The 15,638-nt window shown below is 46.1% G+C and overlaps 1 protein-coding gene across 1 annotated transcript in view; it reads left to right on the top strand.

The window, feature by feature from the left end:
* Bean1 (brain expressed associated with NEDD4 1) overlaps positions 1-12,955 on the top strand; it is a 46,581-nt gene extending 33,626 nt beyond the window's left edge. The window contains exons 3-5 of the mRNA XM_051201825.1: positions 7,220-7,483; positions 10,714-10,864; positions 12,409-12,955. Of these exons, the coding sequence (XP_051057782.1) occupies positions 7,220-7,483; positions 10,714-10,864; positions 12,409-12,748 (755 nt within the window). The 3' untranslated portion in view covers positions 12,749-12,955. The remainder of the gene's footprint in view (positions 1-7,219; positions 7,484-10,713; positions 10,865-12,408) is intronic.
* The last annotated feature ends 2,683 nt before the right edge of the window (positions 12,956-15,638 follow it).

Raw genomic sequence — 15,638 nt, 5'->3', positions numbered from 1 at the left:
TCTCTCTCTTTCACTCGTTTTTCAATGGTCTCTGTCTTAGTATTCTATTTCTGTGAAGAAACGCCATAATTACGGCAACTCTTTTAATTCATTTTTTTTAATTTTATATACCAACCACAATTTTTCCTCCCTCCTCTCCTCCTGCTCCCTCCCATCCACTTCTGCTTAGATGGGATATGACCTCCCATGGGAATCAACAAATCATAGCACAGGTCCTTATCCCGCTGCTGTGGGCCCCAATAAAGACTAAGCCAAATAGAAGGCCTAGGTCAGTCCCATGCTGGCTCCCTTGTGGGTTTCCCCATTATGATCTTGATCACCCCCCTTACTCATACAATCCCTCTACCCTCTCTTCAGCTGGACTCCAAAGGCTCAGCCCAGTGCTAGGCTGTGGATTTCTGAATCTTCTTCCATCAGGTATTGGATGAAGGTTCCATGATGATAACTAGGGCAGTCACCAATCTGATTCAGGAGACCAGTTCAGGCACCCTCTCCACTATTGCTAGGATTCTTAGCTGGAGTCATCCTTGTGGGTTCCTGGGAGCCTCCCTACCTCCAGGTTTCTCGCTAACCCCACAACAGCCTCTTCTATCAAGATATCTCCCCCCATCACTCTCCTGCTTTATCCCACCCACAACTCAACCATCCTGATCCCTCATGTTCCCATCCCTCCATCCCCTCTTCTCTACTCCTTTCCTGACCCCAGTTTACCCAGGACATCTCAAATATTTCCTCTTCCCAGGGAGATCCATGCATCCCTCTTAGAGTCATCCTTGTTACTCAGCTTCTCTAGGGCTGAGGATTATCCTTTGCTTTACATCTAATATCCATTTATGAGTGAGTACCTATCATGTTGTCTTTCTGGGTGTAGGTTACCTTACTCAGGATGTTTTTTTTTTTTTCTAATTCCATCCATTTGTATTATGCACCTCTTATAAAGGAAAATATGTAATCGGGGCTGGCTTCCAGTTCAGAGGTTTAGTACATTATCCTTGTGGTGGGAAGCATGGTGGTGTGCAGGCAGACTTGGTGCTGAGAGGGAGCTGAGAGTTGTATGTCTAGATCAGTAGGCAGCAAGAAAAGAGAGGTAGAGACACTGGGCTTGGCTTGAGCATTTGAAACCCAAAGCCTACCCCCCAGTGACACTCTTCCTCTAAGGCTACATCTACCCTAACAAGGCTACACCTCCTAATCCCTGTCAAATAGTGTGACTCCTGAATGACCAAGCATTCATATATATATGAGCCTATGGGAACCATTCCTAGTCAAACCACCATAGTTTCACAGTAAGCTGAAGTGGAGCTTACTCTAGACCAGGCTGGCCTGGAACTCATAGAGATGTACCAGCCCCTGCCTCCTGCTGGGATTAAGACCTGAGCCACCACACTCAGGTTTATCTTTTTTTTCCTTTCATTTCAGCACATTTTCATGTGTTTTAATGGCCAGTTATATTTAGAGAAGTGTCCATTCTGATCTTGGCTTGCCTCTGATGGCACAATCTTTATATTATTGGTGTATTTTAATAGCTCTTTATGTATTCTAGACTCTCATACCCTCTGAGATATCTACTTCACAAATATTTCTCTCCTATTCTATGGATTGCCTTTTCCATTCTTTCATAGTTTTCTTTAGTGCAAATAGGTTATTAAATTTTATGTCTATCTGTTTTTCTCTAGCTTCTCATGCTTTTGTTGTCTTATCCAACCAAGAATTGTTTGCCAAATCAGAAATCATGAAGTCAAGCATTACTGAACTCAATTCACTGCATTGTAGTAGGAGGTTTTGCTTTATAAATATTGAACTATATTTTTTCTTGTAATTCTTTTATCTGGTTTTGGTAGCTGGGTAAGGATGGCCTTTTATAATAAGCTGGTAAGCATTCTCACCTATATTATTATTTTTGAAAACTAAAAATTTGTGTTATTTCATATGTGTATATATACATATAATTATATATATGCATAATTATTTTAACTATACAAATGAATTGCATTGTGTCCATTCATGTATTGTGTAACTGTCACCATCCTCTCTAGAACTTTCCTCATCATCAAAAACTGAAACATGTACCAGGCATTGCTGGCTCATGCCTTTAATCCCAGCATTTGGGAGGCAGAGGCAGGCAGATCTCTGTGAGTTTGAGGCCAGCCTGGTCTACAGAGAGAGTTCCAGGACAACCTCCAAAGCAATACAGAGAAACCCTGTCTCAAAAAACCAAAAAACAAAAAAAAAGTTATTCTTTAAATGTTTGGTACACTTCACCAATGTACTTGATTTTTACTTGTGGGATTGTTTTTATTAGTCATTCATTCTCTTCACTAGTGATAAATCTGTTGAGAGGTTCTGATTTATCCTGGGTCTATTTGTTCAGTTTTATATATTTTTAAGAATCTGTACATTTTATGCAAGATGTCCCATTTCCTGACATTTAGCTGTTCCTAATATTATTCCTTGGTAACTGTATTTCTGTAGGGTCTGTAGTAATGCCCCCTCTTTCATTTCTGACTTTTAGTATTTTGAACCTTCTTCCAGCCTCCCTTCCTTGGTCATTCTACCTTAAGACTCTTCTATGTTGTTCATCTTTATTTAAAAGAAAAAAAAAGTATGGCCTCTCTGACTTTATTGTCTTTGTCTCTAATTTAACAAATTTCTGTTCTAATCTTTTTTTTTTTTTTTTTTTTTTTTTTTCCTTTCCTCTTACACAGACGTCAGTTTGCTCTTCTCTTTGAAGGATTCTAAGGTAGAAAGTACTTGTTGACTTGAGATCTCTTTAAAAGTATATAGGCACTTGAAGCTGGAAACATCCCTTAAGCAGTGCATTAGCATCATTTCACAGGGTCTGATATGTTGGTTTTCACTCTAACTCATCTCAACATATGCTTGAATTTCTCCTGTGCCTTCCACTCTGATTTGTTACTTATTTCTTGATGTGTTGCCTAATTTTTACATATATATTATTTTGACAAATTTCTTTGTGTTGTTCACTTCTAATCTTCCATGTAATCAAAGAACATAGTTTGTACAATTTTGGTCATTTTAAGTGAATTTGGAGCTCATCTTACAGCCTAGCATATGGGCCATTCTGGATAGTGTTCCATTGTGCTAGAGAAGAATGCATATTCTGTCAGGTGGAGTGTTCGGTAGGTGTTATGTTAGTTAGGTCTAAGTAATTTATAATTTTGTTTGAGGTTTGTATTTGCTTTTTATCTTCTGCTTAGTTGTTTGTTGCTTAGCTGGCTCATTTATGGTTTGTAAGAGGGTCTCACTATGTAATGGAGGCTGGCCTTGAACTAATGACTCTCTGTCATTATGTCTCAAATCCTGGGATTATAAGTATGTGCCACTTTACTTGGCTTCTACCTAATTTTATAGAAGATGGAGTGTTGAAGTTCCAACTATTGTTGTACTGTGTCTATTTCCCCTCAGCATTTTAGCCTTTGCTTAATGTTTTTTGGGACTCTCTTGTTAAGTGAATATATGTTCATAGTTTTTGTGACTTCCTGGTAGTATAAAGTGTCCCTTTTATTTTATTTTGTTTTAAAATCTCCTTTTCTTAATTATTACAGCCACTACACCCATCTTATAATTATGTTTTCATGGTATATATTTTTCCATTCTTTCACTCTCAAGTCTGGTTCCCAAATGAGATGTCGACAGACAGTATAACATAGATATAGTTTTTGCCCAGACAGAGAGTCTCTGCATCTTGGTCACACTGATTAATCATATCACATTCAGGATGACAACTGATACAACTGTATTTAAGTATGCCATTTTACTTTTCTTTCCATGTGTCTCATGTCTTTCCCCCTCCATTTCTACTTTTTGCTAAATACTTCAGGTATAATATTTTGATCCATTTAAAAGATTTCCTACCATATTTAATTAGTGATGTTTCTAGGGCTTACCACATACATCTTACCAAAGCTACCTCATATTTATACAGACTTAATCCCAGTGAGAATCAACTTACACTGTTTCATAACTCAGTTCTTCCCCCTCCCCTATTACTGTCAACACCCCCCCCAGCTTTTTGTCCATATCCTGCCTTAGTGAGGGAACCATAGCCCAGAGGAAGCTGCCTCAGTTACACATTGGCATGCGAGTTACTTTGAGTATTGATGTCCTTGGGTTAAATGAGAAGACCTGGATGAACATAACTTCAAAGATAAAGTGAGATCTTAGCACTGAGCTTACACATAGTAGGGCCTCTGAAAATTGGCCTGTGTTTGTCCTCACAGAATCCCAGGAATCAATTTATATCGGCATTCTCATTTCAGAGCATCAAGAAGTGTGTCTGTGGGCTGGAGAGATGAACCTGTGATTAAACCTCTTACCACACAAGCTTAGGGACTGGAGTTCGGATCCTCAGAACCCATATAAAAGTTGGGCAGATGGGGAGGCCATATAATTCCAGCCTCAAAAGTTAGAGACAGGGAATCCCCAGAGTATATACTGGCTACTGAAATGAGTCATATCAGCAAGCTCTGGATTTGATTGAGAGACCCTGCTTCAATAAATAAGGTGGAAGAGTGATAGAGGATAATTCTGAACATCAACCTCAGTTTCCACATGCATGAACCTCCATGCTGACATATGCACATACACACACACACACACACACACACACACACACACACACACACACACACACACACACACACACAATGGGAGCAAAAGAGAAGCATGCATGCCTAGCTAAGACCATGGGAATACACATTCCACCAGGGGAGGTTTTTTTTTTTTTTCATTATTTTATTACTTTATTTTTTACATTCCAATCCAAGTTCCCCCTCCCTTCTCTCCCACTCCCCGCACTTCCCCTGTCCTCTCATCTGTTCCACAGAGAGGGTAAGGCCTCACCCAGGAAGTCTACTAAGTCTGTCCCATCATCTGGTTGAGGTAGGACAAATGCCACCTCTCCACTCCTACATCCCTGTGTCTAGGCTGAGCAAGCTATCTCTCCATATAGAATGAGCTCCACTAAGTCAGTTTGTGCATTAGTGTTAGATCTTAGACCCACTGCCAGTGACCTCATATATTGTCCCAGTCGTACCAATGTCACCTATTTTAAGGGAGGCTAGTTTGGTCTTATGCAGGTTCCCCAAATATCAGACCTGAGTTGGTGATCTCTCAATGTTCAGGTCAGCTGATTCTGTTCATATTATCACTCCTCCCTCACTTTGATTGTTCTCCAGGAGCTTGGCCAAATAGTCAGTTGTGGATTTCTACATATGCTTCCATCTATTTCTGGAAGAGGGTTCTAGCTTCTCTGGGGTTGTGGATTGTAGGATGGGTATCTTTTGCTTTACGTCTGGTATCCACTTATGAGTAAGTACTTACTATATTTGTCTTTCTGGTTTTGGGTTACCTCACTCAGGATGTTTTTTTCTAGTTTTGTCCATTTGCCTGTGAATTTAAGATGTCGGTTTCTTACCACTGAGTAGTACTCCATTGTGTAAATATACCACATATTTTTTTTTAATCCATTCTTCAGTTGAGGGACATCTAGACTGTTTCCAAGATCTGGAAATAATGTTGCTATGAACATAACTGAGGAAATGTCCTTGTGGTGTGACTGTGCAGAGTCTTGAGGTAGGTTGATCCCTGATTTTCTGAGAAACAGCCATCTGATTTCCACAGTGGCTATACAAGTTTGCACTCCTACCAGCAATAGAGGAATGACCCCCCTTTTCTACATCCTCTCCAGCATGAGCTACCATTGGTGTTTTTTATCTTAGCCATTCTGATCAGTGTAAGATGGAATCTCAGAGTGGTTATGATTTACATTTCCACCAGGGGAGTTTTTAAAACTGATCTTCAGCAATCAAAGTATGGGCATCAGGCATGGATAACAGTGACACACCCCCTACTGATGATGATCAGTGCACTGCAGAAGCTCCCAATATGAACAAAAACTGCTGCCAGGCATGTTCTAGTGCCAACTAAGATCCCAAATTCTTCCTTTACCCACCTTGCTGGGGCTTGGGTGTGGTGGGGCTTTAGGGCAAGTGCTGGAAAGGAATTTGAAGAGAAAAACAGCCACCCTTGAATGGAGGATGTAAAGACCATCACACGGGATAAAAAGCCTTTTTGCAGCTACCTGGGCAGGTCACCATTCAAACTCCACTTGTTTACCACCCAAAACAGAAGCCTTGTGCCTCCAAAGCAACTCAAACCCTCCCTGGCATTCTCCCATCTGGTCTCAGGTCTGGATTCACTCATACCATACATATATTAGGTACCTTTCATTTACCTGGCCTGGTTGCTGAACATGAAGACACAAAGGGTTATCAAATGCAAGGCCTGGAAACCTCATACAATCCTAAGCAACGGGTGGACCTAACATGGGCTGTGGGAAGACAGGTGGAAACTCCTCTCAGAACAGGGCCCAGGAATGACCTGACTTTCCACTATGCTTGCCATACTCCTGAGGTCCAATAAGGCTGAGAGTCTGTGTCCCACTGTTGCCCAGAGGTTGGGAATACACCTCAGGAAAGACTCCCATTGAAGGCCAGGGATGCTAGAGAGTGACCTCTGGACTTGGGAGCCTACTTCTAGCTTAGCTCAGCAACAGAGTAACTAGTCAGCTGTGGGATGGACTCTTCCAGCACTGAGCCCCAACCCCCTTGTCTATGATGAGGGACAACTGTACCATCAGCCTCAGCAAGTTGGAGGAACTCAGTGGTACTCAATCAGATGATGGCTATCCCTGAGCCATGTGGCAGGTGCCTGTGGCTGCTCTGACTTATTTTTGTCCCTCCCTGAGACCCTTGCCTCAAGTCCTCACACTCTGCCTTCTACACACCTCTTGCCTCTTCCCAAGACTTGGTAAAGACATTTTGACCTGACATCTGTGATGTTTTGACCTGACATCTGTCCTCTTCTAGTACTAAGATTCTTGGGTTTGAGCCTCAGCTCTGCCTTGAGCAGGGCCACTGCCCTATCTGGGTTTTCCTATCTGTGGGCTAGTTGGGCCCACAGCAGAAGATACAGAAGAAATGATGGAGGATAGCCTACAAACACCAGAAGCCCCTACAGAGAGTTAGGTGGTACTCAGCTCCCCTCCCACTCAGCAGGATCAACCAAGGTGAGAAGCCTGATCCTGACTATCCTCCATTTATTTAGGGATAAACAACTCACAAGATGGCAGGGTTGAAAGAAGAAGGTGTGAGGCAGGCACAGGACCCAGCTCAGTGTTCATTCTCTCTGTCCACAGTAGCACGATACAACCGTACCAGCTACTTCTACCCTACCACGTTCTCCGAGAGCTCTGAGCACAGCCACCTGCTGGTGTCTCCAGTGCTGGTGGCAAGCGCTGTCATAGGTGTGGTCATCACACTCTCCTGCATCACCATCATTGTGGGAAGCATCAGGAGGGACAGACAGGCCCGGATCCAGAGACACCACCATCGTCACCGCCGCCACCATCACCATCACCGCCACCGCCGGCACCGACACCAGGAATACGAACAGGGCCAAGGTGAGCTCTGGCTCATGCTACTCCTGTCACTGTGACTGACTTAAGGAGGTGTCCAGAGATGGCCTGGAGTCAGGAAAGTATCCTTGTCCACCAGAAGTAGCTCACAGGTATCCACTGTCATGTCCTCCAAAGCATGAAAGGCCTATAGTCTACCAAGAGAAAGGCTTAGGGAGAGGCTGAAGGCCAGATGAAGACTGTGCCATGCTCCTCGGCCACTGCCACTGCTGGTTCATGCTGTGCTGACACAGGTCCAGCTGGCATCTGGATGGAAGGAAGGATGGATGGATAGAGAGATAGATGGATGGAGAGATGGATTTATGAGTAGGTAGATAGGTGGGTAGGTGGGTTATTGGGTGAATAGAGAGATGGTTAGGTGGGTGGGTAGATAGATAGGTAGACAGACAAATGGAGAGATGTTGAACAGAGAGATGGAAGGCCGGGTGAGTGGATAGGTGAATGGATAAATGGAGATACAGATAGGTGGATAAGTGGATAAACAGAAGGATGAGCAATGTAGACAGGTAGATGGATGAGAAAGGATGGGTGAGTGGGTAACTGGAGATATGGATGAGAGGGGAAGTGAATGAGTAGAAAGACTGATGGATGAGTGAATGAACTGACAGACAGGGACAGTGGGTGGACCAGGCCAGTAGAGAAATGGGTACAAAAGGGATTGAATGCATAGATCTGTACATAAATTAGTGGAGGGGATGGGTGGATAAATGGGTATGATGGATGCATTGACCCATAGAGAAATAGATGAATGGGGGTAGAAAGGTGTGTGTGTGTGTGTGTGTGTGTGTGTATACATGTGAATCAAGTGGCATACTTATGTGAGAGAGATGGGTGAGTAAAGGCTGGGAAGATGGATAAATGAGAACAGGTAGAGTATGAATAGGATGAGTAGGTATATAAATAGATGGATGGATGATAGAATAATGATCAGTGAAAATGTATCACTGAGAGCCCACAAAGAAAAAGCAAATTATTTCAGGGTTTCCTGTCATACAACAGTGGCTATTGAGGCAGAGGTACCAGTGCCAGGAATGCATGAACTTTTACAGAACATGGCCACTGACTCTAGCTCATTCCTGGTATAGACCACCAAAGATCTAAGTGAAGAACAGTGGTTTACCTGGGAGCTTCTCACTGTAACTGAAGTTTTGTATGGGACCTGAAGGGCCCTCCCCTATCCAAGGCAAGAGGCTGGGAGCAAGGAAGAACCAGCTGGGCTGGGCCACCTGTTAGCAGTTAAGGATCACCTGAAGCTAGCAGAGGACTAGTGGCTAAGAGCACTTAACATGTCTGGGGCTTCCTTTGCATTATGCAAAATCCTCCTCCCCGGACAGTTTTGAGTAGCTAGCTCTGCTCCCCACTCCCAATTTGCTGATCCAAAATTGAGACTGGAGCAGTTGAGCAATAGACCAGAGTCAACCTCTTGCAAGAGGCAGGTTAGAGATGTGAGCCCTGGTAGCTGTCCTGGGTGCACTCAGACTGACCCTTGCACATCCCTAAAGGGCCAACTGTGGGCTTAGCGCCAGGGCCAGCAGACACTTCCATGCCAAGGGTCCTTCAAACCTAGATGTTGCTCCTCTGGAACAAGTCTAGAAGGAAGCAAGAGGCCAGACCTTAGACAGGGAAGGCTGTCATCTGTCAGGGAGCCATAGCCACAATGAAAGAAAGATGGCCTGTTAGTGTGACATGCTATGAACCATCTAGAATTAGAAAGAAAAGTCAGCAGGTTTACATGGACAGCCAGCCCAGGCCCCAAGTCTGCCCAGGGGCTAAGCTCTCCCTAGAAGACTAGAGTAGAACCCATGCCAGGTTAACATGACCTATGCTCCCATGAGGAGCCCAGGTGCTCTCTTAATTGTACCCAAGAATGGTACTAGATGGACCCAGTGTATCCTTCATGCCATCCTGCCCCTCCCACATAGCACCTACTGCCCCCTTCATGCATCTGACCATGCTCCTTCAGCACCCACCCTACTGAACATGCTTTCTTTCTTTGCCCACTGCTCTGAAGTTGCCTGGGCCTGACTCAAAGGCTGCTTACTCCCTTTGGCAAATACCTCCAGCCCTCCTTATGCCTACCAGGAAAGTGAAATGGGAAGCCCCTTCTTCCTTGCTCTCATACCCACACATTCAGCCTCCGTCACAGGGGTGACATCTATGAGAGTAGAGTCTGTATATTGTTCATCCATCTGCACCCAGACCAAAGAAGGTTTTCCAGAGGCTATGGAAGGAGTGATCTTCATGTGTCTTTGTGGCAAGGCTCCAGGGTGAGGACTACAATTCCCCAGCCAGGTTGTGTGTGCGTGTGTGTGTGCATATGTATGTATGTATGTATGTATGTATGTATGTATGTATGTATGTTGCAGAAGGAGGTACAGCTGCAGTAACCTGCAGCTCTGCAAGTGGATCCACCCTGCCTGAGCCCAGAGACTCTTCTGGGCAATGCTGGCATTGCAGGACCCCAGCTCGTGCCCAGTAGCCCCGGCCTAATTCCTGTCTAATTTTTGTCTCATCTCTCCAGGCTTTCTTCTCCCACATTGTTCCAAGTCTCCTATCTTTCAGCTGACACCCTGGAGGGGAATCAATCTCAGCTCAGCTCCTCTTGCACAGCCTGTTACTGGGTTTATTTTTTTCTAGTAGAAAAGTAGTATGTAGTCATTATAGAGAACCTTAAAAATATAGGCAATGTGGAGGATAAAATAAGACCATGACCTGCCAGAAGGGCAGAGCCACCAATAGTGAATGGATGTGTCTGTAGTTTTCTCCTCTGAGAGTTCTCTTTGTTCTCATGCATAATCCCAGAATTGGACCTATGGATATTGTTTCTGATCTAGATCCATTGCTGTTGGATCAAGAATAAGGAGAAGTCTTCTGTATGGGGAGTGGGAACTAGTCACTGGAGTCACATGTGTCCTAGCACACATATCTCTTCTCCCACAGTCCTGTACTAACTTATCAAAGCTTGGCAGATCTCGCCCAGTGCCGAGGCTGCCCTGAGCTAAGCTGTCATCCATGCTCCTCAGGACAGGTCTAGCCTCATCTCCTCCCTATGACTCCACTCCCAGAACTGCAAAGTGTTCACATTCAGGCAGTGGGCTCGGGACAGAGGCAGTGGTGCCTGATAAGGGGTGGTCATGTGGGGACTTCCGAGCCTCAGATAGACTGCTACTGTGAGGGAAGTCCCTAGCACCTGCCTGTGCTTCTATTCTCTGCAGCACCTGGCGGACACATGCACAGCCACTCCAGCCACAGGATGCCCTATGCCTGTAGCCCTGCTGAAGACTGGCCTCCACCCTTGGACATCAGCTCTGATGGGGATGTGGATGTCACAGTGCTCAGGGAGCTGTACCCAGATTCTCCACCAGGGTAAGGAGGCCTCGTGGTGGGAAGAGAAGTGGACCCTCTAGATAAAAAGGTCTCCCACCCAGGGAAAGAACCTCAGTTGCCCGTGTGTAAATACAAAAGGATCCCAGTGGGCATGGCCACAGCCTCTGCCCTCTGATCAAGCAAGCCCCCTTGAGGATGGAAATGTCACCAGGATGGCCTACAGAGACCAGCTGGGATTCCTCGGGCTGATGGGTGGTGGGGACAGGAGGCTTGTAGTTTTGGAATGGTCTCATGTCAGTTTTGGGGAGCCCTACGAGTTTCTCCAGGGATCTCCCTGGGAGTGAGAATGGCAGGGTGTTCAGGGTCATGGCCATGGGATCAGTGTCCATATAGAGAGAAAAATCTCTTGAGCTTCTATTTGTGACACCAAGAATCCATGCCCACCCCAAGATCAGCCTTTCTCATACATTGCAGGTGCAACCACAGAGTCCCCAGACTTGGCTAGCCCCTGTCATCTGTTGGGTGACAATGGTGTGCATGAGACCCTGCCTTTCCAGTCCTGTCCTCACCTTCTCACACTCTTGCTGTAGGCTATTCAGGGCCCAATCTCAGTTAGCCCAGGCAGAGAAGACTTTTTATCAGCTGTCCCCCTAGACAGCTCTGACTCACATAGAGCCCTACCTCCTCCCATACTCTATCTCCGTGCACCTCCACACCAGTCAAAGTAGCTCCTGTTGGCCCTGTGCTTTAGATGAGCCACGAGGACAGAGTGATAACCTATGGAGCCCAGTTCCTTCCCCATACAGGCTAAAGCAGCTGAACTCCTTGGGGGACAGGGAGGTGATATTCTCGGGACCATGGTAAAGACAAGGGAGGGGTTTAGAAGGAAGCTTGCTGCACACTAAGACTCTGCTTAGGAATTATGGCCAGCCCTCACTGGGGCATCGGACCCCGTAAAGTGACAGTGCCTTCTTGGGCATTTGAGTTCTCCCAGCCACCTACAATCACTATCATTTAGAGCAGAGGATCAGAGTCCTGTCACTTTCCCACTGCAGACCCTGTATCTGGCAAATATGTTATTTTTACCTCTTACCAGTGGCTCTGGGAGAAACAGCAGATGCTCTTAGCCCCAGAGATGTGGCTTCAGAGACCCCAGGGGCTCCTTCCTAAACCTAGAAGACAGCAGTGGAGACATTTCAGGGGTACTACCTGGCCCATTCATGGTGCCCAGCCTGGTCTTAGACTATGGCTGCTCTTGCTTCAGGGAATCAGAGAGAGGGGGGAGAGAGAGAGAGGAGAGAGAGAGAGAGGAGAGAGGAGAGAGAGAGAGGAGAGAGAGAGAGACTGAGACTGAGACTTGATTGGGTTCACATGGGATGTGAGGTAAAATGGACCCAGGACCCATGTCTCAAGGGTATCAGACTGTCTTCTCTGGGGACTAGTGGTCTCTCATAGGAGCCAGCATGTTTGAGACCGGACATCTTTCACAATGAGGGTAGTTCCTCACCACAAGTAACAGACTCTTCCACCTGCCCTAAGGCCTAGGGATCCATAACTCCTGAGTGAAAACTCTTCTTTCACAGCTATGAGGAGTGCGTGGGACCAGGGGCCACTCAGCTGTACGTCCCCACAGATGCACCACCACCCTACTCGCTGACTGACTCCTGCCCTGTGCTGAATGATGCCCTGGACTCAGGCAGCAACCATCGCCACAGCCAGCATCACCAGGAGCAGAGGACCCAGGGCCAGAGTGGCCTGCACACTGTCTCCATGGACACGCTGCCACCTTATGAAGCTGTGTGTGGAGCAGGCTCCCCATCTGACCTGCTGCCACTGCCAGAACCAGAACCCTGGCCAACTAACTCCCAGGGCTCACCCACCTCAACCCAGGCTCCAACTGCCAGCCCTGAGAGGATTGTGTGAGTGACCCAGCGCATAAGTCCCACTGGTCCTTCCAGGCTACCCTATCTTCTCCAGGCACACAGGTACACATACAACTCATGCACATACACATATATGACTACACACATACACTGGCATACCCCAAGTGCACACACTGACATATACCACACATATATAGACACCTGCATATACACAGGTCCCACTACCACAGAAACTAACGTGGGCAGGTTTCCTTCAGAAGAAGTGTCCCCCATCTGGTGGTCTCTCTGCACTCCCACCCCTAGCCTCGCACCGGATAGTAGTGCCTCACTAAACAGTGTGGGCAGGGGTGAGGTAGGAAGCCCTCCCTGCTTCCTTCCCTCTCCCCAGCCTCCTCTAGGATGAGGCCACAATCTGATTATCCTGCAAAAGCCGCTTAGTCCACTTCCTGCCACAAGCCCTACCCCAGGGCTTTTCCCACTGGGAGCCAAGGCAGGTCCACTGAGCACTGTGCCTATCTTTCTACTCCAGGGCAGAAGAGCCACAATGTTACCACCCTGCCACTTACAGAGTGGAGAAACAGGTCTGGTGACTTAGGCGTGACCTGGAGGTCCTCACAGCCCATTGAGCCCCTTGCTGTCTCAATGTCCTCAGTCTGGCGGTGCTAGTGGGGTTAGCTCAGACACCCACCCCAGTTACAGGGGGAGGAGAGGCCCTTGGGCATGTGTCATGGAGGAAGGTCACAGTTCTTCCCATGTCCATGCCAGGCTTGGGAGTTCAAGGAAGAGAAGGTATGGGTAGCCTCAAGGCAGTGCTACTTGAACACTTACTCAGGGGCTCGGAAGGGCCCACTGCTCAGTAAGTGCCAGCCAGCCCTGGCAGCCTGAGCCCAAGAGATCTCAAGCTAACCCAAGAGCCAGTGCTGTCATCCATGGTGGCAACTAACAGCTGGGGACTGAGTTGATGAATTCTGATCTTGCCTCTCTGGGACATACACAGAGAAAAAAATAAAAGGAATACGAACCCCCACAAAAAAAAAAAACAAAAACAAAAACAAAAACAAAAAACAAAACAAAAAAAACACCATGCCATTATGAGAAGACTCCAACAGAAGCCACAGAAGCAATTATGTGGAGACAGCTGGTTGGAGAAAAGTTGGTATTAGCCTGTGAACTCTAGCAATCTCCATCAAAGACTATATAAGGTGACAAAGGTGATCTTGGAAGACCCAGCTTGCCAAGCATCTCTGAATAGTGTCCTGCCAGCATTGATGGTGGCAGGGAATGAGACACCCTGCCTCCCCCACTCCCCACCTTTTGTAACTCATCCCAAAGCAGCAGACCCACCCCCATTGAACCTCCTCCCACATTTCAATTTCTCCAATGAAGGGCTAAGAAAACTCAGCAATCCCTTTCTTAAGCAGAGGGTGACGAGGACGGCTATCTTGAATTTTATTTCCTATAGAAATAGCATTTATTCTGATGCAGAATCGAAAGGGACCCACCCACAGGTTCGTAGCATCCTTCCAGTATATTCTAGAGTCAGGATCTCCACCTGGGGGAGGGAAACTTGTTTACAAGCAGCTCTGCCCACCTTTGTGCTGTTTTGCTTTCTAGGCAAAAATATGTCTGTTGCATTGTATTGCCTTTCAAATGCACCCCAGGGATGAGACTCTTTTTAAGAAATGCAGTCTGTTTCTGTGGCTCTGGGAAGTGCTGGAGGAAGAAAAAAAAAAAACATCCCTGCCTACTCATCATGTTGGAGGGATCTACAGGACAGCTTTTCTCCTTCCTAGATTAGGCTGAATAAACAGCAATGTATCTTTTCTGTGTTCAAAATAAATACATCATATCAACAAAGATGTAGAGAGAAGTAACACTTTCAAGGAGTGCATGGGGGTCCTGGATGTCTGCAAACTGATTGGAAAAGAACCCCCTAAATAGGAGCAATCTTAAATCTGCCTCCGAATGCTTACATGCCCAGCAGCTACACCTCAGGTTTGAGCCAGCGAAGCCAGGTTGTGCTCCTGTAGATGGGGGTGTTTGCATAGTCAGGCTCATAGGATTTCGCTTCTGTTTCCTCTGCTTTTTTTTTTTTTTTTTTTTTTTTTTTTTTCTTTTTGTATGTATTTATTTATTTATTGGTTTGTTTTGAAACAAGATTTTGCTGTGTAACCCAGCTGGCAGTCCTCCTTCTCTTCTGCTTCCCTAGTTCCCAGAGACACCTAACAGTCTAGACTAGCCAAGCCCCCAAAAACTCCTGTCTCCACTTCCCAGCCTGTACTGTAGCATCTGGCTTTTTATGTGGTACAGCAGGCACTTTACCTACTAAACTATCTCCCCAGCCCCCTTTTCTTTGTTTTTTGTGCCTCACTGAAACATAATGCAACTTCTGAGACCTGTCTGGTGTTAATGTGAATACAATGAGCCACCAATTTCAGGACTTAATTCCAGGCACACTAAGTGCCACCTTCTGGCCTTCAGTACTCCAAAGGCTTTTCCTCCCAAGACAGAAGTGTGCTTTTCGCTCCCCTCTGCAGAAACACTCCTCTTTCCTATTGCCCTTCAGACCTGGTGACCTCTTTACAGATGGAGCCTGACTTCCTTTCTTGGGCATGGTTCCCTTCCACTACAACTCCAGTACACTAGCATAGGCCTAGTCCCCAAGATCACGCCCTGAAAGTGGGTGTCATCTGAAACAAGCGTGGGAGGGGGGCCTTCTGGAAATCCCATGCTGAAGAAATGTAGGTCTGCTGCCCAGCACTGTCCACTCTCAAGTCCACACTGCCACCTGCTGGCTACTTGCTATAACTTGTCACAGTGGACCCTAGAATGAGGAAACTCCTGCCACAGGACACTCTAAAACTGTATGCTGAACTTGACACTTGGATCCTAGGCTTGTCTTCTACTACTGAGATGTTCTGTGAGGTTGA

The sequence above is a fragment of the Phodopus roborovskii genome, unplaced genomic scaffold (genome assembly GCF_943737965.1).
Source record: "Phodopus roborovskii unplaced genomic scaffold, PHOROB, whole genome shotgun sequence".
Lineage (NCBI taxonomy): Eukaryota > Metazoa > Chordata > Mammalia > Rodentia > Cricetidae > Phodopus > Phodopus roborovskii.
The sequence above is the reverse complement of the archived record's forward strand: the minus strand, read 5'-3'. Positions and strand labels throughout refer to the sequence as shown.